The sequence below is a fragment of the Apus apus genome, chromosome 11, assembly GCF_020740795.1.
Source record: "Apus apus isolate bApuApu2 chromosome 11, bApuApu2.pri.cur, whole genome shotgun sequence".
In the NCBI taxonomy this organism is placed as follows: Eukaryota; Metazoa; Chordata; class Aves; order Apodiformes; family Apodidae; genus Apus; species Apus apus.
In genome coordinates, this window is record NC_067292.1 from 14,492,410 (window position 1) to 14,519,958 (window position 27,549).

A 27,549-nucleotide genomic window follows, 5' to 3' on the forward strand; every position below is an offset into this window, starting at 1 on the left:
TACCAGGTGGTTAAAAACACAGTGTCCTGGGGAGCAGCCTGTTGTGGGACAGCACCGCCAAACCCGCTCTGGCCATCTTGCCAGGCAACTGTTAGTGGTTTTTAATCTGGGGGAGGTTTCTGACAGCAAACGAGGCTGCTGAGAGGCCCTGACAAGTCTCACTTTCTCTGTCCCCACAGGTGGCGGGTGCCGGGGCCTGCCCGGCCGCCCCAGCGCCTCCCGAGCTGCAGGCCCGAGGCCTCGCCGCCGATCCACCCGCGGTGAGTAGCGAACGGCGACGGCGCAGCCCTCCCGCGGCAGCCGGGCCTGGGGCGCAGCCCGACCGGCCTGGCTGCGGCCGCGCAGGCCCCTCCCAGGCCGGGCTCGGGGCGCTCCGCCGGCCCGCGGCGCGTACAGGCTGGACGGATGGAAAGCCCCGAGCTCGGCCTTACTGGCAGCGCGCTCCGCCAATAGCGCTGCGAGGCGGCGGCGCGGGCGCGCGGGGATTGGCCGCGGGGAGGCCGGGGGGCGGGGCTTCCGCGGCAGCAGGGGAGGGTGGCGCTGGGCGGCGGTGCCGCCATGGGGGCGCGGGGAGCGGGCCGGGCCGCCGCGCCGGGGGCCGCGGGGCCGTGAGGCGGGGAAGCGCGGCGGGCGGGCCCGGGGGCCGGCGATGAGGAGGTGAGTGAGCGGGCGGGCGGGCCAGAGGCCGCCGGGCCGGGCGCTGCCGTGGGACGTTGCTCGGCCCCGTCAGGTAGGGGTGAGGCGGAGGCGCGGCCTGGCCCCGCTCCTGCGCGGCTGTTTCTGTGGCCGCCGGCCCCGCGCTGAGGCGTGGCCATCGCTGCGGGCCGCGCCGGGCCGGGCCGTGCTGTGCTGCGGGGCCGGGCGAGGCTGCCGGCAGGGCTGAGCGGGGCCGCCCGGCCCGGGCCCTGCGCGTTGCTCGTAGCGCAGCGTTAAGCCCTGATCAGGCCGCTGCTCCGGCTTAAAAGTGTCCTGGGGCTTTCCTTTGCTGTCCTCGTCACCGCCCGGGGAGGGAGAGAAAATTCTCAGAACGAGGGGTGGGTGGAAATAATTATTCTTAAAAACTTAACCTTGCATCGAGCCTCGTGACTTGCAAGTGCGTTGTATGAACCATCTGACGTTATAGGTCAGGTCTTGCCCTCGTGCCAGGTAATCGGATGCGTTACTCTTGCCATTAAACAATCCGTTGCCGAACAAAGCTAAAAAAACAAAAGCTACTTGGTTTCCGTTTCAAAATCTGATGGTGTGCGTTTGGTTTATTGAGAGGACTCGCCGCGTGGTCGGCAGAGCAGTGGTGATGGTGTGTTGGTGTAGATTTGCCAAATCTAGTAGTGCCAGACTGTTCTGATAGTTGAGGATGATTTTTGTTCTTCTATTTGTATCAGATTTATAACACTTAACAAAACTTTGTGGAGTTTTTTAGCTGTGTTTTCTTTTAGAAGTTACATTACCAGTATGATCTTATTTGTATCAGACAATATTTCAGCCACTATTTTGAAAAAACAGTTTCTGTTTTTTCTGTTCATGGCTTGTATTTCAGGCATGTAATTCTGTGTACATTGTGCTGCAGCTGAATTTATTTGCTTCTAGTTTTAGCCTCGCTTTGAGAATTATTTCTGCTGAGGAACATAACTTTGCATCTCAGCTGTTTAAAACTTGGTATTTGAAGTAAAAGTTCTGTAAGAAACTGTACAATTTATTTTAGCTTCTGCATTTTGTACTGAGTCAGAGCTACAGACTTGTGTGTTCATGCTGAAACCTGATAGCTGATTCAAAGACCTCTCTATAGTTCATCTGAGGCTACCGTAGGGTAGAAACTTAAGTTCTCATATTTCAGAGCAAGCTGTTTTTATGAAGAGATGTCTCTGTAGTGACAACAGTGACTCAAGATGGGAAGAAAAGGCAGTTAGGGAAGCTTGGAAGGTAGGTGGCTTATGGTGGCATCCTTCTGACATTTTTATTTTTTCTCCTAAGTATGTAGAATTGCAGTCATATCTCTGCTTTGCCTGTTGCTTCCCAAAACCCTTTGAGCATGCAAATAATTCAGTACTAGGTGGAGTAGAAGAACACAATGGATCAGGCTCTGCCTCTTAAAACTCTGTGGTGATGCTGAAGTATTCTCTGGCATGCACCAAGTTTTATAGTTGCTGGTCTGCTGAGCAGTGTAATGATGACTCATTGCTAAGCATAATTTCTTTGGTTCCCAAGTTAATTCATACTGAGGTCTAATGGTTTATTCTGGTCTCAGTCTGAGATGTGTACTTTTTGTTAAGCAAACTTTACTTGCAGAGTAATCAATTCCATAGAAAATGGCTGTAAAAAAAAAAAAGCTTACAGTCAGTGGTCTGTATATATATATCTCTGATAACTTGCCAGAACTTCACATTCTTTTAAACAAGCTTTTCTGTGCTGTTAAAATACTAATTTGGCATAATTTTTCTAAAAGAAGAGGGTTTGGGTTTGTGTGTTTTCTTCAGCAGGGACACTGGTGGTAGATAATTTTTTTAAGGAAGGCATTTTGTGTAGTGATAATGAATTTCTTCATAATGGAGAAGCTTTTGGTACTGCATTCAGTGGCTTAACTTTGAAAGACTGACCATGCACCACATGAAGTTACCATTGTGTAAGCTAAATGCAGATTGTTACCATGTTTTCACACTGAATTCTTTACTACTAAATATGTGAAGATGATGTAATATTGTTGCAATGGACCTGCAAGCAGGCAATACTTGCTAAAAATAGGTAGGATAAATAATACTTTTAATTACATTTTTTTAAAGCTTTTGAACAGACTTTTCTGTTAACATAGTGTTCCCATAGATATTTCACTTTTAGAAACAATAATTTTTATAAATAGGAAAGGTCATGATCCCTCTAATGTCAGGGATACTTGTTTGAAGTGTATTGGGGTTGATGAACTTTGTGGAATGGCTTGTAAAAAGGAAAGTAAGTGCATCAGCCTTTCAAAGCTGCAAACATAAAATGGAGCTATGAAGAACAAGACTTCTTGTTTTTCAGTGTCTGGAAAAAGTAAGGGGAGGGAACTGGACAGAACTTGGGTGGAACTGTATTTTATTATCTGATTAGACTAATGGTCATTTAGTCATATTTTCTTGGGAAGCAGTGTGGGGAGATCCTGTTTTGTTTATCAATTTCCATATAAAACATTACTATTTCAATCTGATACTAATGTCAGACTTTTTTGTTAATCATCAACAAACATAAAAGCCCACTTACGTTTATAAAAAATGAAGTATTTTTTAACTTGAAAACAGATTGGCAGTCTACCAGACTTCACCTCAGTGAGGTCTGAAGTTCTCCAGGTTCTGTCCCTCAGATGTTAATTACTGTGCAGCTGGAAGCACTTTACATAATGCCTGGGAGCTGCAGCAGCAGCTGTGTAGAAGTATGATGATGACATTGGCACCACCTGTAGCATCTTGGAGGGCTTTGGTAGGTGTCTGGCATAAGAGCCTTCCAGGGGGCTTACAGGAATGTGTGGATTCCTAGTGACTGAAATATGGTACTTTGCACAAATTTCAGGTCCTCTGTGGTTGCTATTACTTCTTTGGGGAAAGAGTTTTGTTAAATACTTTTTTTTGTTTAAAAACAACTGATGAAAATAATTACAGTAGTACTGGATTCCCTTGCTTTCTGTTAGCTTCTAGAGCTGGAATAAAACCGAGTGGAAGAAACAGCAGTAGATTTTGTGGTATTTGAATGCCATCAGAGAATAGATCTGGAGGAATGTGCTAGCAAAAGGAGACACAAGGACAAAGAGTACTTGCTTTTTATTTAGTGAAGTTAAATCCATAAATAATAATTGAGATTCTCCTTTAACTGAATGTAAACTGTGGCATCACAGATTGCTAACAGGAAAATTTACGTGACAGTCTATCCTTAACTTGTATGCTACCCTTTCTGTCATCTTTAGAAGAACAAGTCCTGTTAAGGTACCATGGAACTTTCTTCATGAATGATCTAACCTGCAGATCTGTATGTGTGTGTATGTATTTTACTTCTGTATCTGCTGCCATGTGTAATGAAGTATTTTGTTGTTTAGTTGTTGTTTTGTATTTTAGTATTTTGTTAGTTTAGTTTACTGATTGTGAACTGTGAATCTTAGGATGATGTTTAACTAAGGTGTTTTCTTCTGTGGGATTTTAACAACTGAAAGTTATATTTTGTTTGTTGAAGTGATTTATCTTTCTAAAATGATAAAAAGAAAAGCCTCCAGGTTTTTCTTCAGAATTCCATGTTGCAGTGCTGGTACAATTTGTTTTTCATCTTTTATTGCTTACTAGAACTGCCCATTTCTATTATCTAAAGAAATGGGTGTTATAAATTACCAAAGTTTCCATTTTCTGTTGCTTTATTACATTGATACAATTTTCTGCTTCACTAAATCACTGTGTTAGGTGGGATGACAGATGTAGTACACTTTGTCAGAAATAAGTGCTCACTTAAGCAAAGGAAAAGATCCTCACAGTGGAAAGCTGTTAATCTGAAATTAAGATTTCTTCTTCCTTTCACTTATCTGTGTTTTCTGCATTTCATTACACTTTTTCTATAGCCCCTTGCTTCAGGGAACTAGAGAAGGAAAGGAAATGCACAACAGTAACAGGTAGAAACAAGTCTGTCTGTGACCAGCAGTACTGTGGCTGTTTTTGATACTATGTTGTCTGTCTCAGATGTTTCTGAACTATTTTTAGTCTGTAGCAGGAGTGGGGCTGGTCACAGATTTAAATGGTTTTCTGGTTTTCTCTTGTTATACTTAAGACTAGCTGTACTTTCCCAATTTCATTTTGCCTTTTTTTTCTTTTTAATTTATTTTATTTTCTAATTCTAGGCTTTCTACTCTGGATTTGGTTCTTTTCAAAATGAATATTGCATTGTTTCACAAAGATTGGACCCTCCAGTAGAATTTCTCAAGATTAGCACACAAATCAACAGCTTATTTTTCTTGAAGACTTTGTGCAGTTCTTAAATTTTTAATCACAATGAATTCAGGCTTATGGAGTCAAGAAAAAGCAAGTTCATCTTACTGGGAAGAGAGGATCTTTTACTTGCTTCTCCAAGAATGCAGTGTAATAGACAAGCAGACTCAGAAGCTCTTGAAGGTCCCCAAAGGTAGCATCGGGCAGTTTTTTCAAGACCGTTCTTCTGTGGGACATTCCAGAAATATTCCTTGTAAAGGCAAGAAACTGCAGATTGGATTAAAGATTTTAGAACAACCTCATGCAGTCCTGTTTGTGGATGAGAAGGATGTTATAGAAATAAATGAAAAACTAGCTGAGTTGCTTTTGGCCATTACTAACTGTGAGGAAAGATATAGTCTGTTTAAAAGCAAAAGCAGGTTAACTAAAGGCATCCAGATAGACATTGGCTCACCTGTTAGAGTACAGCTGAGATCAGGAGAGGAGAAATTTCCTGGAGTTGTTCGCTTCAGAGGACCCTTATTGCAGGAAAGGTCCCTTACAGGGATATACTTTGGAGTCGAGTTGCTGGTAAGTGTCTTGATAAGTGGGAATGTCATACATGTTTTACAAGATGAGCTAAAAATCTTCTATTTAAAAATGCGGTTGTAATAGATGAGGTTTTTTGCTAGAAGCATCATTACCCCTAAATATTCTGTAACCTTCAGTCTTTTTGTTGACCATGTAACATTGGCCTTGTGTTCTGCATGTTAAGTGAAGCTTGTTGAGGTGCATGGGCTGGCAAAAAGATTTGGTTACTGGAGCTCTAAAAATCAGGCAGCAACTAGTTCAGGTAGAGAATGTTGCCATTGTGAGATATTTCTGCAAAGTTAATGTCAGCTGTAAGCTTTTGTATAATTACATTCACGAGGGTGCTACTATTGCATTAGAAGTAGATTTTTCAAAGTCCTCTTTAAACTTTTCCTAAATTCTTTGCAATTCCCAGTAAGAATTGCTGGGAATATCAGGCCCAAGTGCTGAAAATCTACTCTCTCTCTCTGGCATCTAAGTGAAACTTTTGAATACTTAGCATTATATCTAGTATGAGGTAGTCTCCTCTTCATCTGTCAAAAATTTGATGATGGAAGCAAGATTTGCACCTGAAGAAAATATGCTTCTCTGAGTAAAAAGGCTCCTGCTTGCAGCTATTCTCTCATCTAAAGACATCTTAGTGTTTCTTGCCTAAGATAGTGTGTATATTTGCCACAAATTCAGGCAATAGAATTATCCCCATGTAATTCTAGTTCATCAGACAAATTCTTACTGCGATTTCTCCAAAACATTCAATTATGTTACTGCTTTTTTTAGGAGTCTGCTTTTCCACAAAATACACTGGTGTTTTTTTTCTTTTCTTCTTCCCCCCTCCTGTTCTTCCTCCTCCGACGCTTAGGAAGAAGGTCGGGGTCAGGGCTTTACTGATGGACAGTACCAAGGCAAGCAGCTTTTCAGATGCGATGAGGATTGTGGGGTTTTTGTTGCTTTGGACAAACTGGAGCTGGTGGAAGATGATGACAATGAACTGGAAAGTGACTATGCAGCTCCTGTTGACACAATGCAGGTAGAACTTCCTCCTCTGGAGATCAACTCCAGGGTTTCTCTGAAGATAGGAGAGAGTATAGAGTATGGGACAGTTATATTCTGTGATGTCTTACCAGGAAACGAAAGTTTAGGATACGTTGTTGGAGTGGACATGGTAAGAAAATAATATGACTTTAATAACTTTTGCATGTGTGTTAGCTAGTGAGTTACATGCAATTTAGAAGAAGAAACATTATCAACAAGCTACTTCAGTGGAGGCTGACCTAAAATGGTAATAGAGACTTGCTCAAAGATGCGTCTTGGTGGTAATTGTTTCTGGCATCAGTTAAATGGTATTCTATTTGATGCTAATCAGTTCAGGAGACAACTGGTTATTCTGAGGAGCCTCCACTGAGCTACTTGCAATGTTGGATGTCAGTTTTGAAGTAATGGAGTTGAGTGTTTGTCTTGCCAGCCTGGCTTTGTTCAGCCTTGTAAAAAAAGTCGGCTGGGTGCTTTTTTCTTTCTTAATTATTTTTAAAAGCTTTTTTTCATTTACCTTTGATTTGATTGACTTCATTCTACCTTAAAAATACTGAGTTTTAAGTACCAAAGTTGATCTTTCAAGAAAATGTGGAGCTTGTAATTAAAAATTATTTCTAGCAACTTGAATTTTTTTAAATGGACAGCTTTCAAACTTCTGGTAGTTAAAGGGTGTTTTGTAGTTCAGGTGCTTCCATTTTCTTGATTGCAATAGCTGTTGTTTAACAGTGCATTGGAACTGTTCTAACTTGTTTATAAATAATGGATTTTAGTAGAGGAATGCTTATTAATATTGGAAATATTTCTTAAAAGAAAAGTTTGTCTTTAAAGACTGTCATGCTTGACTGTTGTAAATAGTCTGTTACAGGAAAAAGTAGATGATGTCAAACCTTTCATTTTCCTACTTTGTATGTTCCTACAGACGTGTGTGTGTATTCTGTACAATGTAAATCTTCTGTTCAGATACATAGAACATGTTTTTCTATTTTTAGGATAATCCCATTGGAAACTGGGATGGAAGATATAATGGAATACAGCTGTGCAGTTTTGCAAGTGTTGAAAGTACACTTCTTTTGCATATCAATGATGTTATTCCAGGTATGCTCTGCTTTCTTGACCAGAAGGCAGACTTTGATAGCATCTCAACCCAGGCACAGTTACATGATTAAAATAATACTGTGGAATTAATATCTTGCATTAGTTTGACCTTATTGTTATACTTCTCATCAATTTCCTTCTCCTTTTGGTTAGTCTTGCTAGTAGAAAAGGTTTAATATTGAATTAATGTCAAATTGTACGGTGTTTGCAGTACTACACAGTTGTAATCATGAATATTTGAGTGTCTGTAGAGGGAATCTGCATTAAATGTTGCTCAATTTACTCTAGGAGCTAAATCATCTTGGATCAGAAAGCTGTTCTTTCTGTGCTTGAAATGTATTGATAGTATAATTTATGCATTCTGGGAGTAAATACTTGAAAATTCATACCAAGGCTGTGGGATAATTCACTATCCAGCAATTCACTGAATAGTGTTAACTTGCAATTACTACAGTCCTGATTCATTTTCTGAAGAAAGAAAAAAGTTTCATGTAAAGCTTCTGTTTGTGCTCAGTCTGAAGATGGATACTAAGGAGTGTGCAGTCTTGTGCAGCCTCTGGTCTGTAACTGCTGCCCTCTCTCTTCAATTTGCCTGACTTTTCTTATGTTCACCTTCTACTTGTTGGTTTAGTCCAGATGCATGTTTATGCATGATTTCTCCTCTCATGGGGACTTCTCCATTTTTGGAAAAAGAGCATTTGTTGTAGATGCATTGGTAGAAAACTTAAGTATAGAATTAATGCATCTGTTTCCCATAGTGGGAGCATGCACATCCATTGAAGAATGTGGAGTCAGTCTAGTTGCTGTGTTTAAGAAATAACAGTGGGCTTCAGAGTAAAGTAATTAATTGCTAGAAGCAAAAAGAAGGCTTTGCTTCACTCAGTTTTTAAACTTGGGATGCTAGACCTTGGTCCAGTTATGTTTCAGGTTGAACTTCTCTGAGACCGAGTAAAAGCATAGAAAAGAGAAGCTAATACTGTCTTCATATACCACGTCTTAGAGACTGTGTCACAGGACAGGAGACCTCCCAAGGTTGCCTATACCTCAAGAGGTGGTGGTGACAAAAGCTTGTTCAATCATAGTAAGCCAAAGGCTACAGGTATGTATGGGAACTGATTTTCTTTACCTATGTAAGATTAGAGATCGCTGTTGCTTGGGTCAAAGTGTTGTCTTGCATTTTCTATCACTTAATGTATTTTTTTAGTTATATTTCTGTGGAGTACTCCGATTTAATTATAATAAAGATGGTACCAAGTTGATGAAGCTGAGACTGCTGAAAATACCTTCAGTTTCATGAAGAACAGTTTGATGTTTAGCAAAAATTTGGGAGCATATTACTATGTCTAGTATAGCCAGTTCAGGGCTGCATTCTGGTTTTTGAAAGTGTGTGGGGGTGTTTGGTCTGTCATTATAGTTTGAAGAATAAAGTTTGTGGTTGACTTCTGCAGGTTTGGAAACATCTGCATTTTTTGCCCAGGAGCAGATCTGCTTAATAGTGAATAAGTCAATTTTGCTGTGATTCAAAACCAGAATTGAATACCCAAAATATAAACTTCTTTTGATTCTGGTTTTGACGAGCTCTGAAAATCATCCCAGGAAAAAACAAACAAACCAAAAAAAAAAACACAACCTGGAAGGGAATTATTTTTTTTAAAGGCAGAAATTAAATTTCAGTGTCTTTTAAGTTTACTAGTGGCTATTTTGGGTTTTAAATATATGGTATATTTTGTAAGCTTTCATTCTACCTGGCATTGGGTGCTGGCAGCAGTGATCTCTGCAGTAAGTGCAGTTGCATGTTGGCACAAGTTATAGCTGTGTGGAATTGGACTGGTAATATAGTTGCCTACTCTGAATTTTTTTTTTGTTTTGTTTTAAAACGAAAAAATACCTGCTGTACACTGTATATCAAATGCTTTATTTATGGTAATGAAGAAATATGTTTGAGAGGTATCTTCTTTTCAGGTTGGTGAATTGAAATTTCAGCATGAAGGATTAAGTTGGTTTGGGATAAACTGCCTCCTTGTTGCAAGCTTTAGAACTGTGATAGCTTTGTTTGGGAGATTTTGATGCTTGGTGGAAAGGTAGTTACATCTTCTTGGAATTATAGTAACAAATGCATACTATGAAATAGGAGTATAGCTAACCTTTTGTAAACAGAGATTGATCTCTTCAGTAAAACTTGTTTTCCAGGATCTACCTCTGAACCTGGAAGTAGAAACAGATCTGAAGTCTTCTACACATTAAATGGCTCATCAGTTGACTCTCAGCCTCAAACGAAAACAAAACCCCCATGGTATATTGATGAAGGTAAAGTGAGATGATAGCCTTTCATGTAGGCATAGACTTGAAACTACAGTGTAGTGCTGTTCTTCAAATAAAACCAGTATGAGTTTAAATTCAAAACATTTGGAAAATGTAGTCTTAGTGGAAGACACCATAAAAAGCATCTTGGAACCCCCATGAAAATATATTTTGTCTTAATTGACAGACCTGTTGTTTTATTCTGCATGTGGGAGATTATCTTCTTGGCAACATCTGCAGCTCTGTGGGAATGTGTATGTCTTGCAGGCAAAATAAAAGCTGAGGCCTGGAAGGAAGATATGAAGATATTTCTTGTGGCCAAGTATATACAATAATTTTATTTTGCCTGTCTTTTTATAGCTAATGTTATAGATCTAAGGGAACTGTAATACTGTGCCATGCCAGCCAGTGAGTCTTGAAGTAGGGAGGGGAGATCTAAACATACATGGTTTTTAGTGTTTTATGTAATTTCTGTAAAATCTCTCTGAATTCTTACAAGCATGGGTGCATGTGCCCAAAGGATCAGTATATCTTGATTTGCTTCCACTGCTTCAAGATCTAATCCTGGTCAACTTTTCTAAAATGTGGCTGGCTGCCTTAGTGACTGAAGGGGTAAATTGTTCATTTACAATGGAAACCTAAAGCAGCAGTAGGTCCTGAATTCTATGAACTGTAAAAGAAAATGGGTTAAAATTGTTCTTGGTTCCAACAGCTTGGAACTCTGTTCAAAAATGTGTTTATAATAAAATTTAAAATAAGCAAAATATCCTATCTAGAAAGGACTACAGAAGTAAAGGATTAATTTTTTTAAAAAATGTGTGGACAGTAACTTCAGTTAATAAAACAGCATGGGGAGCAGAGGTGATGAAGAAGAGGCTTTTGCTCTGTGGATACTGGTTGTGTATTAGAGAGTGTGTAGAGGGATGAGAGAAGATACAGAACACTTGTGCTATTACATCTGTGATCTCATTTATCACGTACTGCATTAGTCATGATTTATTTAAATCCTTTATTTTTTATAGACAGTGATAGATTCCTTGTGTTAGAGCCAAAGTATATTATGATATGGCCAGGGGGATAAATGCTTTTCCATTTGCAAATCATGTCTGCAAGCAATTACTCATCTCTGTATAAGCTGTGAACCAAATTGTGTCCACAGTCACACTGACCAATGAATTCTTCCTCCTTTTGCCCACTACAGTCATAATCCTTGGGGCTGTTCGCTTGTATCCAAAGAAAAATCCCAGTGTGAGGGTAAAAAAAAGTGTTCAATTTAAACCTTCCTGTAGTTTCTGGCTAGCATCCCCTTTCTCTGTGCTGTTCATTTTCATTGCTTGTGGTAACAGTGATAGGGCTACAGCAGTGACAGAGATCTTCCTACATGTCCCCAGCTGTTGGTCCTTCCTATACAGGACACCCATGAAATCAGATGTGGTTGCAGATACACTTCATTGGTTTGATAGCTAAGTCTTTCCTTGTTCAAGATGGGCAAGAAAACCCCAGACACTTACTAACATCTTGGTTTTGCTTTTAACAGTTGCTGAAGACCCTGCAAAATCACTTACTGATTCATCTCCTGGATTTGGGCATTCTTCACCACCACTGCAGCCACCTTTAACAAGCTCTGTGTCTACAGAAAACAGATTTCACTCCCTCCCTTTTAGCTTGACAAAAACATCAAGTACTAATGGTACCATTGGACATAGTCCTCTCTCTTTATCTGTTCAGTCAGTCATTGGTGATGTAAATACTACGGCTAACCAGGAGAGTCCATCAACAGCTGGCCCAGTTGGGAACTCACATGGTCTTGAAGCAGGTTCCTTGGCTGAAGTTAAAGAAAATCCTCCTTTTTATGGAGTAATCCGCTGGATTGGCCAGCCCCCTGGTGTAAATGAAGTATTAGCTGGACTGGAACTGGTAAATAGAAATTGTAGTTCATACTAATATTAACTTCATGTTACTAGTTCTGTTTCTGAGAGTTGGTACCTGGGTACTTTGCAAAAGCAATCTAGAGGAATTTTTCCAACAGGTTGCCATGTTAAATTCTTGGATGAGCTGACTTTTGTGGCTGCTCTAACCTTACTCTGCCAGTAGGCTCTGAGATGTCTTTGTGTCACAATAGAAATTTGTAGGACTGGTCACTTAATTTACTTTGGTCACTAACTTTGCATTTACTGCATTCAAACCTAGCAATTGTTAGTAAGTGGACAATATACCTTAAATAATGTTATCAAAGAAAAAAATAATTGGTAATTTTTCATACCTGGTTTGTGTTGTCTTAACCTGCTTCAGAACACACAAAATCAGCCTCACGGAATTTTTCTTGTGCAGGCCACAGTCCTGCTGGAAGTATTGACACTACCCAAAGCTTAGTGATTTTAATTGAGTTTTAAAAGGTGCTTTGTAGTGCATGTGTGCTTTTTCTAGCTACAGAAGGGGTCTGGAGTGACTAGCTGGCTTAGTGAAGTTCCTAAACATCGACTAGATTTAGTTCTTACTGTCTTCCCTCACCTCCCTCAAGCTGCTTCTGATGGATTTTTTTTGTCTTTGGTTGGAGTGAAAGTTTAAGCATGAGGGAAAAAAGTGCAACTTTTAATTTCCTCCGTAGATCTCGTTAGAGAAGGCCTCAGCTGAAGCTTTGTGCTCTAAAATACAGGAACATGTGTCGGGCTTCACCTGAAGGGTGACTTGTGGGTTGATTGTTTATCAAACATCTTATTGCAGAATTCCAGAGGTAAGGAAACTAGTGAATTCTCACTTGAATTTTCAGGAAGACGAATGCGCAGGTTGTACGGACGGAACATTTAAAGGAACTCGATACTTCACTTGTGCTCCAAAGAAAGCTCTTTTTGTTAAACTGAAGAGCTGCAGGCCAGATTCCAGGTTTGCCTCACTACAGCCTGTTTCCAACCAGATAGAACGCTGCAACTCTCTAGGTACTCAGCCTCTGCTTATTACTTATTTATCAGCTGGGAACTGACATGGGGTTTTGCTTCATTTATTCCTGCAATATGTTCTTTGTATTGAACACTTGAAAATCTGTACAGGTATTATTTAAATGAATTAATGAATAGATCAGTCTGTACAGAACGTAACGCTTCTATGGATTACTTTTTATGCTTTAAAACAAGAAAATATTAATATATTTCTCCATAATGTCAGTTTTAATTTTTTTTTCTAATTATTAACATAGAAAAACATTTATTTTTATGGTGGAAGTTAGTGGTGAAAAACTCAACTTTTTTCTAACTTCAAGTATTTTAGATTTCCTGGGACATGTTGTATTGCTCAGGACAACAGCAAAGAAAAAAGTGTCTGATACTTGTCAGGTAGTGTGAACAAGGCATTTATGAGAAGAGAACTTCATTCCTGCTGGGTAAAATAAATTCAGTGCTGCAGGCTTCCTGAAGCAGTTGGAGTGTGTGTTGTCAGTGGAATGTAAGGTCTTGTTCACTCTCTGGAAGACAGTCAGCCTCAGCAATAATAAAATGCTGTTCTAGTCCAGAGAAGGAATGCTTATACTAAGGCAGCAATTTAGCTATAAAACTTTTATAGGAAAATCACAAGGAGGCTAAAATTTGAGGCTTTAAAGTGTCTTTTGAAAAAAAAATTTCAGCCTTTGGAGGTTACTTAAGTGAAGTGGTAGAAGAAAACACTCCTCCAAAAATGGAAAAAGAAGGTTTAGAGACAATGATTGGAAAGAAGAAAGGTATCCAGGGTCATTACAACTCCTGTTACTTAGACTCCACCTTATTCTGGTAAGTTGAAAATTTGTATAGTGGCATCCCATGCTAGAAATGCAAAACGTGGTCTTTGTTGTCATGACTGTTTGTATTCCTGTGCAGCTTACAGAGCCATGCTCTGCAGCCTGTAGCATGTTAACTCTGCAATTTGAACACGTTCAGCAGCATCTGCTGAATAACACAAAGTGCCAATCATGTCCAGATTGTACTGGCCAGTATGTATCTATACCCAGGGATGGAGGGAGGGAAACATCTCTTTTCTGCAGAGTCCTGCCTTGACAACTGGTTTTGTGCTCTCCTGCAGAAAGGATGTTGGGTTAGAGTGGACTTCTGCTGTTTAGTACAGCTGTGTTGTCCTCTGTCCATAAGTCCATCTTTTTGAGTTTGTTTAGTTCTTTAATTATTCCTGTGGCTTTGATTGGTTTGTCTTATGTTGCTTAGACATGTGAATGGTTGTGTCTTACAGGATCAAAACAACCTGCTCTTTCTTTTTTTTCTCTGTAGCCTGTTCTCTTTTAGCTCTGTTTTGGACACCGTGTTACTCAGACCTAAAGAAAAGAATGATGTAGAGTATTATAGTGAGACTCAAGAGCTGTTGCGGACAGAGATTGTGAATCCTCTGAGAATGTAAGTAAAGGCATGAACTGCTCTCTGGTCTAATACAGATTTTATACTAGATCCTGCTGTGTAAGCATTCCTATTGCATACCTGAGAAGTTTGGCTGCTGCTGCTGCCAGTCTGTTCAGCCTTTTTCCAGTATTTCCGCTTGTTCTCCATGGTGAATTCAGTCAGTGGTAACTAGAAGTAGTTATTCATTGTTTGGTGGAAAATATTTTCACTAGTCTCTATTTGAGAGTGTGATCAGCATAAACCTCTGGTAAAATTTGTATAGGTATAAATACAAAAGCATTGTTAAATACATGTTTGTTCACAGCATTCATATTTACATGGCTTTAATGCTGTTCTTTTCAAGAAAGTGTGTTATGTGGAGTTTCACATTCTGAAAGATTTGGCAGGGCTTTAAAACTCATTAATTTTTACACACGGTCTGCAAGTGGTCAAAACACCTCAGAAATAATAACACTTGTGTTCTTTTATTAGACAAACAAAGGAAGTAAGGCAAAAATCTGCATTTTAGCTTTTTATTATTTTTAACAGACTAATAATAGTGCTATAGTTCTGAACTTCTGTGTGTGGTCACTGAACAATTTATGGCAAAGTTTTACTTTTGATTCCTGGAATAAAGTGATGGCTTCTAACCCTTGTTCTTGTGTGTGCACTTTGGTTTGTGTGTTCCAGGGTTCTGTGGTGTAGGTAGTAGGATAAACACCAATAGCAAAAGTCTCAAATGGCTGAGAAGACGAAGTCTTACTTCTGCCTTGCCTCTGTGCTTACCACTTTCTTTGCACTTTTTGTGAAGTTATACAGGAAAAGAGCAAATGCTCAAAACTTCAGCTTCTTAGGTCAGCAATAGACTTCTGTAGTTTTTTCAATAATTTGAAATATTTTTAATTAACAACTTCTGCAGTGCTGTTAGTGTGTGACATTCTGAAAATGGTGTATTAAGCTCTGCAAATGAGACTGAATCAAATAAAAAATAATTCACTAACAAATCAGATAAGAATTATCCCGGTAAGTTAATGTTTAAAAAGACCTCGTAAAGGTTATGCAGGAACACTGAGCACTGCAGCTACACTTGTACTGTATTAAAAAACTGGAAGTCAGATTGAGTATAAGGAGTCAATACATAGTTTTGCAGAAATATTACACAGAAGTACATAGTTAAAGAAGGATCTGGGAGCCTGTATTTCAGAATTTGAGAGATTTTGAGTGTTGTTCTACTTCTCTGACTTGATCACAACCTGGCTTATAGCTTACTAAACCTATTTATCTTAGATATGGATATGTATGTGCTACAAAAATAATGAAACTGAGGAAAATACTTGAAAAAGTTGAGGCTGCATCAGGATTCACTTCAGAGGAAAAAGGTAACTGGGGAGGTTTTCCTTTCTCTGAGATTTGTAAGGAATATATTACGAAGGAACTGAAATACCTTGCTCTATCATTATTTTAGAACAAAACAGATATTTCTCTGTAGCAGTAATAACTCTACTGGAGTGGTAAAAAAAAAATCTTTTCTGGTTCCTCAGGTCTGTAAGGAACCTTAGCTGAAGGGTTTCTGCCATGAGTCTTTCACTGACTGGGTTTCTTCTCTTACCTTGCTGTGCCTGGGAAACTCCCTTCTAGCAGTTAGGGGAGATCTAAGGCTCTTTCTCAGAAATGAAAACTGTGATAAGGCTGGGGCCTTTGTCCTCTTTCAGAATGTCACTTTGGTCCCTGAGGAATAATCTTTCCACTACAACATTTCCTTGTCACAGTGGTAATGTAGTATTTTAAGAAATAACATGTGTCAATCATGTTAGAAAAAATTAATTCCCAACCTTTTGATCTTCTGCTGCATATAATGATTAATTAGCATTTTATTATGTAGCTATTTTGGTTTTGTTTGGGAGAATGCTACAGTTTTTGTAAATACTAAATGCTGGAAACCATTATTTATTGCAGTTAGTGGCAGGAAGAGAAATACACCAGAAAGCTCTCAGTGTTGCGGGAGGATGGAGCTCTGGGAAGTTAGTGTTGGCTGCGTTCTTGATTAGAGAACTCAGGCTGTAGTTTAAATGAACTTTGTACTACTGTGTACTTTTTATGTAACTGTTACTGTTGCTTCTCCTCACTGGTTCTCTGCAGCTTCACTGTTTCCTTGGAAGGTTTTACTTCTGGAAAACTTGTGTGGCACCAATTGATTCCTTGGAAATACAAAGCATCCTTTTGAATTGCACAAGAAAGCTTTGCTCCCCAGTTGAGCCTGTGTCTTATTAGGGCCATTTTACACCAACAGGGGCTTTGTGTCGTGAAAATGTTCATAGTGTGTTATAATCTTACTGTGCTAATAGAGCTGTAAAAACAAACCTTTTTTCCTATTAAAATTTTGAAAACTTTATTTTAAAATAGTCTTGAATAGTGTATCTGGTTTTGCATACTAACAAGATGTTTTTTTCCTCCCCTCCCAGATCCGGAAGAGTTTTTGAATATTTTATTTCATCATATTTTAAGAGTTGAGCCACTGTTGAAAATAAGGTGAATCTTTGTTCTTTATTGAACTCATCTAGTTTTAGAGGCTGATGACCCTCACAGTTGTTGTTACTGCCTCTCTTCAATTCTGGGAAATACAATGTGCTGATAAAGCCCTGTGGATAATGTACTGTTCTGTTGAAGCAGCTGGGGTACAATCCCATAATTAAAATAATAGCTTTTATTATTAAAATACATTTCTTCAGTGTGAGCACAATCATCCCTTTTTATGTCCTTCCAGAGTAGGTTGAATTACTCACCTGAAGCTCTCTTCCCAAGTATCTCTTTTATGTCTATGCAACAAAAATATTACCTGAAGATGTCAGTACTTAATTTTGACATTGTTTTGAAACATCTGACCTCAGACCTTACTTAAATTTTAGCTTAATCCTTTGTCCCTCTCCCTGCCCATCTAAAATTGTGTTGTGGGTTTGTGGCTCTTGTTTTTTGACACAGGTTGGTTTGTGGTGTGTGTTGGTTTGTTTTAGTGGGTTGTGTTTGGTTGTTGTTTTTTTTTGGTGAGGATGTTTATCCAGAGCACTCACCATGGCTAGTGTTGGCAGCCAGTGCAGCAGCCTTCCTAGTGCTTGCCTGGCTGTGGAAGGCTTCTTAACAGTTAGGGCTGAGCAGCCTTTAAATTGGGACTATCCTTTTGGAGGGTTTTCCGTTACCTATATAGCAAGTCCAACACATCCATCTGAGACTTCTACTGTAGGAAGCAGTGTAAATACCTCCCCGAGTAAAAGGAAATCTCATGAAACCCAGATACTGGGAATGTCACACTGAAGAGATTTATTGTTACTCCTTTTGATATTTTATTACTGAAACTCTTCTTACAATTAAAGCTGCTTTAGTGTGTGGGAGTTTTTGATGCATGTGCTTAGGAAGCGTTTCTCATTTGGTAGTTCAGTAATGCACAGGCATATGATTTTAAAGCAGACTCTGAAACTTATACCCATTTTGTTTCTTAAATAAGTTTTTCTAAAATTAGTCCATACTTGATTGCCTGTCATCTAAGGCCCTTGGTTGTTGTTGCTGGTTTGTTTTTTTTTAAAGCACACTATAGTTCAGTGCAGAGAGGATGTTGTATTTTCAAGTAGATGTAGTTTTCCTAGTAAAATACAGTCATCATTACAGCAGAGATTCAGAATATTTTTTTTTTTAATCTGTTTTTAGATCAGCAGGTCAGAAAGTACAAGACTGTTACTTCTATCAAATTTTTATGGACAAAAATGAGAAAGTTGGAGTCCCCACGATTCAGCAGTTGCTAGAGTGGTCATTCATCAACAGCAACTTGAAGTTTGCAGAGGTTAGTCACAGCTGTTGCTCTGTAGGAGGGATGGTACCTCCATGTTTGCCCTTTCAGCAATGGGACAAAAGTAGGACTTGGTACAAAACCAAAATGCAGACATGTTGGAGAGGGGAGAGGCAGGTCAGTGGTGCAGGTTGCCTACATTACAAGAATACTTTAAGGTTGACTTAATGACATGTATCCTTTGGCTGGACAGACCAAAGTAATTTAGGGTAAAGAATTACTAAAATAAAACTTCTTAGTTATTACCAGTAATTTGTCTTAAGGACTAATATTTGGGTATACCTGTTTTTAAAAACTTTTAAAAAGGCAAGATTTTTTTTTTTTCTCCTCCCTGCCCCCAGCCTGGGGAGTGTAGTCCAGTATATTTAATACCATACTTGAGCATGACAGGGACTAGAGACATCTGACAGTTATTGAGATGCCATTTTTCTGGATTATTTTTATTCATAGTTTTTTTTGAAGACTTAATTTTGTTTTGTTTACTGTCTTGTTAACTTTGATGTCAGTGGGCTGCAAGTTTAAATAACATGAATATGTTTATAGCATTAGAAGTATGTAGCTAAATTTCAATAATTATCTATTTCAAGCTCATTACATTTTATCTAGGCACCTTCTTGCCTGATTATCCAGATGCCTCGGTTTGGAAAAGACTTCAAAATGTTCAACAAAATTTTTCCATCCTTGGAATTAAATATAACAGACTTACTTGAAGACAGTAAGTATATAACACTGTCTTGTGTAATGAAAGTGTTTTTGAGAGTGACTAACGCAGTGGAACTATGTACCCCTGGTAGTTTTGGTGGGTTTTTTTATTTTATTTTTTTATTACATATTTAACAAGGTAGTGTGTGATGCTCAGGCTGAGGAGAAAGAGAAGTTGCCTGGCTAGAAGGCTTCTTTTTCTCATGTCAATTAAAAGTTACATAACTTGCTTATGTTTATTTAATTCTTGAGTATCTGTACAACTAAACTTCTTACGTCAAGACTGTTAAAATTACTAGCAGCAAAAGAATTAATGTGGCAGGTAGGAGATCTTAAGCTAAGAGTAGCACAGAAATTAGTTAAGATACTTACACTGTTTGTTGAGTTTCATTAGTCTTCATTAGTTCGTGCTGCGTGTTTCTTTTTGTCATTAGTTTATCAAACTAGGAGAGAACCTGAGATGATGTAAACCCTCAGCATGTAACGATCATGCCTTTTTCAACTATAAATCTATCACCTTTTTTATGACCTAAATTTCTGACATTTGTCATCTACTGATTTTTAATTGCCTTAACTAAGAAAAGACATCCAGATTGAAATCTGAGATAGGAAGTAATAAAACTGTTAAAATTTATTAGAAAAATAATCTCTGAAACTTAAGGCCTTTTCTTTCAGTGTCATGGCCATTAGCTTATGCTGTTCATTAATGTTTGTTTATTCTGGTGTTGACAGACAGGGGCTGAGCTAACTCCACAAATAAAAGCCTGTTTTATTTGTTCATGCCATTGATAGAACTTAACTTTTCCTTTGTTTTGCAACTTACCACTCTGAACGCTTTTATGTCAAAGGGAAGAAGTTAAATGCAATTGGCAATCTGGTTTTAGCTTTTTTTAATGTAGTGTTTTTCTCCATTTAAAGTAGCAATCGTCCCTCCTTTCCATACCTGTTGTCTTAAAAACCAAAACAAGCCTTCCCAAATGGGAGACTGATACCTTCTTTAAAAATGCAGCTCCCAGGCAGTGCCGTATATGCGGAGGGCTTGCTATGTATGAGTGCAGAGAATGTTATGAAGACACTGATATTTCTGCTGGGAAAATCAAGCAGTTCTGCAAAACATGCAATACACAAGTAAGTTGTTTTTATTATTCTACTTGGATTTCACCCAAGGCGTGTATATAAGATGTAATAATTGAAAGAAAGACATAAGAGCTTAGAGAGATTTTCTCACCAGCACTGGGGTAACTGTGTCCACCAAGTGAAGTGCAGCCTTCAGTGGCAAATCAGAAACTCTGTTGCCTCTGCAGTGTGTTCATCAACAGGTTCTTAATATCAACATGGCAACTGCCATACCCAGGATGAAATACTGTGGAGAAGTTATAGGCAGCTTGGAATCTGTTTCCTGCTGCCTGCTTTTAAATCATAATTTATATATATGCAACCTTAGTTGAATTGATAAATTAATTACATAGAACGATATAATCATAGAATTATGGAATGGTTTGCATTGGAAGGGACCTTAAAGATCATCTAGTTCCAACCCCTCTGTGTGGGAGGTAGAGAGCTGTTTGGTAACTTGCATGAAGCTGTCACAGTCGTGGCTTGTTCTCAAGTCTGAGCATAATAGAAAATTGTTGCATTAAATCTGACCTCTGTGTAACCTTAGGTTTGTGTGTTCTGGGCAATACTGAACTATGCTGATGGGGAAACACAGAAGGCGTGTTTAGCCCTGCTACTGTTCCTGTGCTTCCTTCTCTAATGCCAAGAATCATTCCTTCAGTAGCAATACTCTTTTTTAGCTTTGTCCGCCACTGAAACAAGTAATCTTATGGGGTGGTGTTTTTTCCCTTCTGCACTATCACTTCAATCATAGGTTCATCTTCATCCCAAGAGACAGAGTCATAAATTCAATCCATTGTCACTACCTAAAGATCTGCCAGACTGGGATTGGCGACATGGCTGCATTCCACACCAGAAGATGGAGTTGTTTGCTGTTCTCTGCATAGAAACAAGCCACTATGTAGCTTTTGTGAAATATGGGAGGGATGACTCCGCCTGGCTTTTCTTTGACAGCATGGCAGATCGGGATGGTAGAGCTCTTCTTTATTCTTACTCATTTTCTCTTTTTTTAACATGTACTCCTGGTTTAAATTTCTTGATTATTAATAGCAATAGGGGTTATTAATAGCATTTAACTTGATGTGTTTGATGCTAGGACACTAATCTGACCCCACCTTTACCTCAGCACATTGATTTTTGTAGGAGCTGCTGATTTGCATAATCTGAACTTGACCTAAATTGGATACCTTAGTAAGGAGATGGTACAGAAGTAACTGCAGAAGTTTTCTAGAGGGACTCCTTACACATTTTTCTATAATTTGCAGATTTGACAGAGAAAATTAATTTAAAATAACCAATTGCAGGATTGTGTTCTTTCAGTCTATATTTAAGTAAACAATTATCAGATGGCATGCAAATATTTTATGTTTGCTTAAATGAGTTAGTGTAGGTGTCTTTAGAAGTAGTAGTCACACAGTACAATATCTTTGCCATGCCTTTGAGTTGCTTCAGAGTTATCAGTTGAAAACCTGTTACTCTGTAATAATACAAGTGTCAGTAAAACAAGTGTTCTCTTAGATACTGCTGCATTAAATAGTTCTGAAATAAGGACTGTTCAGTTCTGGTGCCTGAGAAAAACAAAAAATAGATTTAAGTGTCAGACTCACAGGAACACTCTTTGCACCAAAAATTCTTGAACCCTTCTGAGACAGTGTGACTTGGTGTGGGGAGAAGAGTCTTGATTCCTGTAGAAAATGAAACTGCTACAGGATCAAAGTGGCCTATAACAACCAGAAGGCAATCAAGCTTTGCTTCAGAGTGCTTGAAACGTGTACAACTCACGTCTGTAAAGAACCACTTCATTTCAGGAATGCAGATCACATATCACATGGATATATCACTGGATATATCTCCTGCTGATCTTAGTCTTTTTATCAGCTATTTTTCTTCAGCTAGTGCCATCAGCTGTCTGCTGAGGAAAACTGTCATGGATGGCCAAACTTGTGGTTTTGAGTTTGCTCATTTTTACATGGAAAAATGGCTAAGAGCAAACTCTGCCTTAGTGTTTCAAGTCAGGTACAGACACCCAAGGTTTATAAATTAATCAGCTGTTACCAGTTGTCCTGTTACTAACAAATTCTGTGGCATTTGAGGTGGAGTATGTATTCAGGACATTCTCCCAAAGTCATACACAATTTTTAGTCTTAATGAAAACCCAAAGTTCTCATTCTGGTGAGGTTTGTGTGGATATTTGTTAGTAAACAGTACAAGATATTCTGTCACCAACAGTGATTTTTCTTGAACAATACACTTTTCATATAAGTTTACCCTGCAGTGGTCCAGAATGGCATATTTAGGTTTTTCTAGAAGGCATTTTCAGGAACTAGTGATGCTGTCATAATTAAAGGACATTATGAAGAGTAAATATAGGTAGATGCTATTCTAATTTATCTTTATCTTCTTGTGGTTAAAAGGAGGTCAGAATGGCTTTAACATTCCACAAGTTACTCCATGTCCAGAAGTTGGTGAATACTTGAAGATGTCTCTAGAAGAATTACACTCACTGGATTCCAGAAAAATCCAAGGTTGTGCACGAAGACTACTTTGTGATGCTTACATGTGTATGTATCAAAGCCCAACGATGAGTTTATACAAATGAACACTGTCATCTAGTAAACTGAAGCCACAGCATAGAGTTCCTGACTGCTGCATTTGCTGCATTTTTTTGTTTGTTTTAATGCAACCGTTGCTGGCAATGGATGCGATGACTACGAGAGCAAAAGGATAGTTGTTCTAAAACTACATGTGGAGTTCCGTAATTGCAGTATTTAAGCATTTTGCACTCTAGGAAGTGTGCTGGTGCGTGTTTGTTTTATAAACAAAGTCTAAGTGAAGTTATTAAAACTTAAAGCTTCAAGTGCATTGATTACACACAGGCTTTTTTGAAATGCTAAAGGTGGAATTTCATCAGGAGAAACCTCCTTAGTCCACTGAGAATGTAAAGCTACACAGTGTTCTTGCTCAGTGTGTATCTAGGGTCCAAGGATGATGATTCTCTTGTGTTTCTGTCCCTTCCATATCCACCAATTCTCCCCACCCATGATCACATCATAGTTTCTTCAAGAGAGAATAAATTAAGTTTTAGTAAGACAACTGTTAGTCTGCCAACTGCCTCTTAATTCTGTTCTGTTTCCTGTCTGCTACATTCTCTCCAGTTCACACATTTGCATCTTCAGAAATTAACGTTCAAGATCTGAATTCCTATCTTGTGAAAATCAAGCATACAGATTTGCTGTTAACTTGCAATTTTTGGAGGGGAAAAAGAGGAGGAGAGAGGGTATTAAGGGGACGTGTAATTGCTGAAATACAAAATTAGCAATGAAAGTTAACAGATGTCTTTTTCTAAGCATCTATTTTTAAAGACACAAAGCAGTCTGAAACAGAACCGCCACTATATACAGATGATTGGAGGGCAAAACAATCACACAGCAGAATGCCTCAGGGAATGTTACTGAAGTGGATGCTAGTCCTTGGTAAAACAAAACCGACTTTTCTACAGTACATTAAGCTACTACCTGAGACTATGTTACACATTTGACTCTTCATTTCAGGATTCCTGATGAATATTCTAAGTTTCAGCCTGGAAAGAAGAAACTATAAGGAAGAGTTTTACTGTATACCAAATACACCTAAACCTAAAAGCTGCAAAGCCTGTGTTCATGTAAAGTATTATACTTTGAAGTCTGTTGGTTCCTGGTTGCAATTAAATACTGTTGTTTTAGTTGGTTTTTAGCTATTTCTGCCTACACTGACTAGGAAACATGTAGCTATATATATATATACACACACACACACATATATATATATAGTAAAATCTGGTTGTACAAATTGCATATACATGAGCTGTATATTTTAATCTCTAAGATGTTTTATATGGAAAACTTCCTTTTGGGGATCAGGTCTATAGAAGGAGTGGTCAAAAAATATAACAGGAAAAGCCACTTTGAAAATGTCATTGTTCTGAAGATAATGGTGACTGATCCCATATAGCAGAAAATGTGGTTACGTTGTTCTTGGACAGTATTTATTTGGGACACACTCTACCACAGAATAGTACTAGAGAGATGTTTGACAGTTATGCTTGAAAGACTAATCTGTCTAAAGTATGGGTTGTTGAAATAGCTGATCTGTTCCATTAGTTGCTGCATGAAGTGTTCTCTTTAACTCATAAGAGCCAGGAAGTTATTAAAAGTGTCACTGTTGCTTTTGCCTTTAGTAGTCTTCTGGCTTCCATGTTCCCTTGCCTTATTTATCTAGTCTGTGCTCCTTGGCAAAGCTCTCTCTGTTTAGTTTCAGTACTTCTATGAACTCCTGGAACTCTCACCTGAAAAATTTCAGTGAGGCTGTAGGTGCTGGATTCTCTACCCATCAGTCAGTGGCTGGGTTACTGTCCACTGGCTTTTCCTTGGCTACATACCATCCTACTCTGAGACGGCACCTGCATGTGCTCAGATATGTCAATAAAGGTGCAACAGAGGCATCTCCTAGGCAATACAAGGTAAAATTCCTACCTGTAGGTTGTGGCCAGGCAGCTATTAAAATGGCCTGGAGAATACTTACATAACTTGAGCAGAAGGTATGAGAACCTACCATTGGCTGCAGATGGAAGAGGAAGTCTGGCCATTGCCTCCAGGTAGCTCAGGTGATGTTTTCCAGTAGAGCTGTTAGCCAGGCAAGAGGGGACTTGCACAAAAAGGCAATAATAATACTACAACACCCTCAACTTCCTCGCTTTCTACAAAGTTTGAGGCTTTCCTTCTAGCCCCATTATCACTCTAAACCTGAAAGCAGTTGCAAGTGATGTTCCCTCCTGAACAAGCACAAACCTAGCTGCCAATGAGACCAGTTTGAATGTCTAGATTTTTTTCCCTCTATCTTTAGATTTATTTTCTAGTTTTCTTAATGTGTTACTTTTATATGTCTTCCATGTGTGTCATCTTTCTCCCTTCACACAAAACCCCCCCATCCATCCCAGCACTTAGATGTATTGTGTACTACCTAAAGTTCTGGCTACCTTACCTCTTCTTGCCTAAACTCAGAAAACTGTGGAAGAGCTATGGCCAGAGGGGAGAGTTGGACTTGGTTACCATATTAAGTTTTCTAGATGAATAATCACGTATCAAAATACCCATTCTTTTTCACAACTCCAAGTCCCATTACTTTAGGATGCATATTCTGTTAGCAGAAGTGAATAAAAAAATAGCTGGATATAAATGAACTGCTTGGCTTCTTCCCTTCCTATCTTCTGGCCTTTGACTGGACATGGTAAGACATGTGAACTCTTCTGTGGTCCAGCAAGGGACTGCACAGCAGAAAATACCTGGAGGGAGTTTAAATGCATTCCTGTGCATGCTTCTTGCTGACAAATACTGTTTTAAATGCAGGCGGTGCTTTACAGCCTCCATTTTGTACTGCTTTATATGACTGCAAAACCATAAATAGTTTTGCAGATGTGATTACATAGTTAGTTTATTGCTTATCAGTTAAGAGGGCAGAGATGTCTTCTAATTCAGAAAAAAAAAAAAAAAAAGCGCATTGGTTTTGACAGCTGAGTTGTCTTTTAATTCAAAAAGTGCTGTTTTATGGTGTACTGCAATGGATTGGAGCTAATCTGGCAATGTAAATGAAATGTTATGGAAACTACCCCAATTTTTTATTTCATTTCCTCTCAGGAGTATACAGCCAAAGTGTTTTCACTATGGAAGGAAAATTACAAAATAACTTTATACAAGGGTAAGAAACTGGTTTTAGCCTTCAAAATATGTTGTAGCCTGCAGTTTAAAGCACTTACCACTGTTAAATGTAATGCCCAAAGATTCCAGTGACTTGAGCACCCAACTTTTGTGTTTAATGCATTTGGGACCCTTCCAATCGGTTCTCTATTTTTTTAATACAGTGAATGTACCCATAAATTAATAGTACTTACTTAAATGATTGCTTTATGGTTTGGCGCTTAAGTATTGCTAACAATGGCCTTAACCTGTGAATAGGAAAACACACAGAAAATAGGGTTCCTGGCAGCCTATAAAAACTTCAAATTCTAGAATGCATAAACTTCCAGAATGAGGCAGAAAAACTGCACCCCCATGTGATTGCTCCTACTCTGCTAGTCATTTTTAGAAATGGGGGCTTAAATCTGTAGAAAATGGAACAAATCATTGCACTGCTAAATGTTGTTTATTTGAACATAGAGGGTAAAGAGGCAAAGGTATGAGCTAAAGGTGTGCCCTGCACATTACCAGGGAAAAAAAAGAAAAAAAAAGCCCCAAGAAACCCCAACCCCACAGTGCTACATCAGATTGCTTGTCTTTTGGTGTGGGACATAATTGGAAAAAATACAGATATGTATGTTCAGTAAAGGTCTTTCTATTATCTGTGATACTGACTCTGTGCTCTTGAAAACATAGTACAGTGTTTTTACAAAACAGCCTGTGAGATTTCCTTATAAGCAAGTACTGTGTGTAACAGAAATTACTCATAAATGGTTCATTTCAATGTACTTACTTTTCTTGTGCACTTTATACTCCACTGAATAGATGAACATAGTCACGATGATCCCTATTGATAGGCTGTTTAATAGGATGCTGAGGCACAATATGCTGCAAAATGGATTTTTTAAGATTTCAGAACTGACTTGGTGTAAAAAGCAGCTTGAAAGCTTTGTGTATTTTTACTACTGTAACAAAGCATGTTCTTCTGATGTTTTGCTAATAAACATCCCATGTTTTGTGCACAAATAGTCTCTTACACTTATCAAGGCTGTCTCCAAGAATGTATTAGGGAAGCAAACCAGTGTACCAGGTTGCCCTCAACTAACCTTAACTTTTCTTCCCCCCTGCCCCAGCCCAGTGGCAGAGTGGAATTAGCTGCTACTGGAAAGGAATATACCATGTGCTTTTTCTGTCTTTAATTAAAAATGTTATGGCTCCATTTATTTGGGGCCTTGGAATTTTGGGAGTGTCACAAGCAATTAGTAGTGTTGAACTAGCTTGTTTTTGTAGGGGGTTTTATTTTTGTATGTATTTTGATAGCCTCTCAATTTCACTATTTCTAGGAAGCTTAGGACTTGCTGTACTGTAGCAAGTCAGGTCTAAGTATACTACTTGTCTTACCAATTAGTGCCTGGTACTATAATGAAAAAACAACAAGAAGCTGCGATGGCTAACTCTAGTTTGTCTGTGGGGAAAAAAGTCAATTTCAAAATGCTTAGAACCTTACCTTACTGATTCCAGGGGATCAGCTCCTTCTGTTATCAAGCTGTAGCTTCAGTGCTGTGTCCCTAGGTTCCTTTTGAAAGACCTGCACACCAACTTTGCATGCATTCTCTAGCTAGAAAATACTGCTATCCAGTATTTCTAGATTTAATCCTTTTAATTTCCTGACAATTGTGATAGTAGTAATAATAATAGTGAGGGAAAAGTCCCACCTGGGACTGTAAAAGGAACACTGTAAAGATAAGTATTTTAAAAAACATGTATTGCAAATCCTTAAACATTTGTAAGAGTAACATGCAAAAGGTATTTTTAGGAGATGTATTACCTGCTTCTGCAGTGTAAGGGGTTTGTTTGCTTTTAAAGTTGTTTTTCCATTTGCAGTAAGATGATTATTT

The 27,549-nt window shown here is 38.7% G+C and overlaps 1 protein-coding gene across 6 annotated transcripts; it reads left to right on the top strand.

Moving 5' to 3' along the window:
• The first annotated feature begins 549 nt into the window (after positions 1-549).
• CYLD (CYLD lysine 63 deubiquitinase) lies at positions 550-26,677 on the top strand. Of its 6 annotated transcripts, none has more exons than XM_051629902.1 (17): positions 551-657; positions 4,847-5,504; positions 6,364-6,666; positions 7,526-7,631; positions 8,632-8,730; positions 9,822-9,938; positions 11,470-11,849; positions 12,703-12,868; positions 13,549-13,690; positions 14,180-14,302; positions 15,572-15,663; positions 16,747-16,813; positions 17,984-18,116; positions 18,729-18,837; positions 19,834-19,952; positions 20,695-20,911; positions 22,355-26,677. In XM_051629902.1, the coding sequence occupies exons 2-17, from the start codon at positions 4,998-5,000 to the stop codon at positions 22,537-22,539; spliced, it is 2,865 nt and encodes a 954-aa protein (XP_051485862.1). In that variant the 5' UTR covers positions 551-657; positions 4,847-4,997; the 3' UTR covers positions 22,540-26,677. The 6 variants fall into 6 exon arrangements, with proteins under 6 accessions (XP_051485867.1, XP_051485868.1, XP_051485866.1 ...); XM_051629905.1 differs by having other exon boundaries at positions 6,364-6,531; XM_051629904.1 differs by lacking the exon at positions 551-657 and adding an exon at positions 1,059-1,920.
• Positions 26,678-27,549: the final 872 nt, after the last annotated feature.

Bases quoted from the DNA above. Each gene is read 5' to 3' on its own strand.
- CYLD (XM_051629902.1), top strand. From the start codon at position 4,998: ATGAATTCAGGCTTATGGAGTCAAGAAAAAGCAAGTTCATCTTACTGG. The intron at 8,731-9,821 runs GTATGTATGGGA...CTTGTTTTCCAG, and splicing joins TAGTAAGCCAAAGGCTACAG to GATCTACCTCTGAACCTGGA. The intron at 18,838-19,833 runs GTAAGTATATAA...TTAAAAATGCAG, and splicing joins AACAGACTTACTTGAAGACA to CTCCCAGGCAGTGCCGTATA.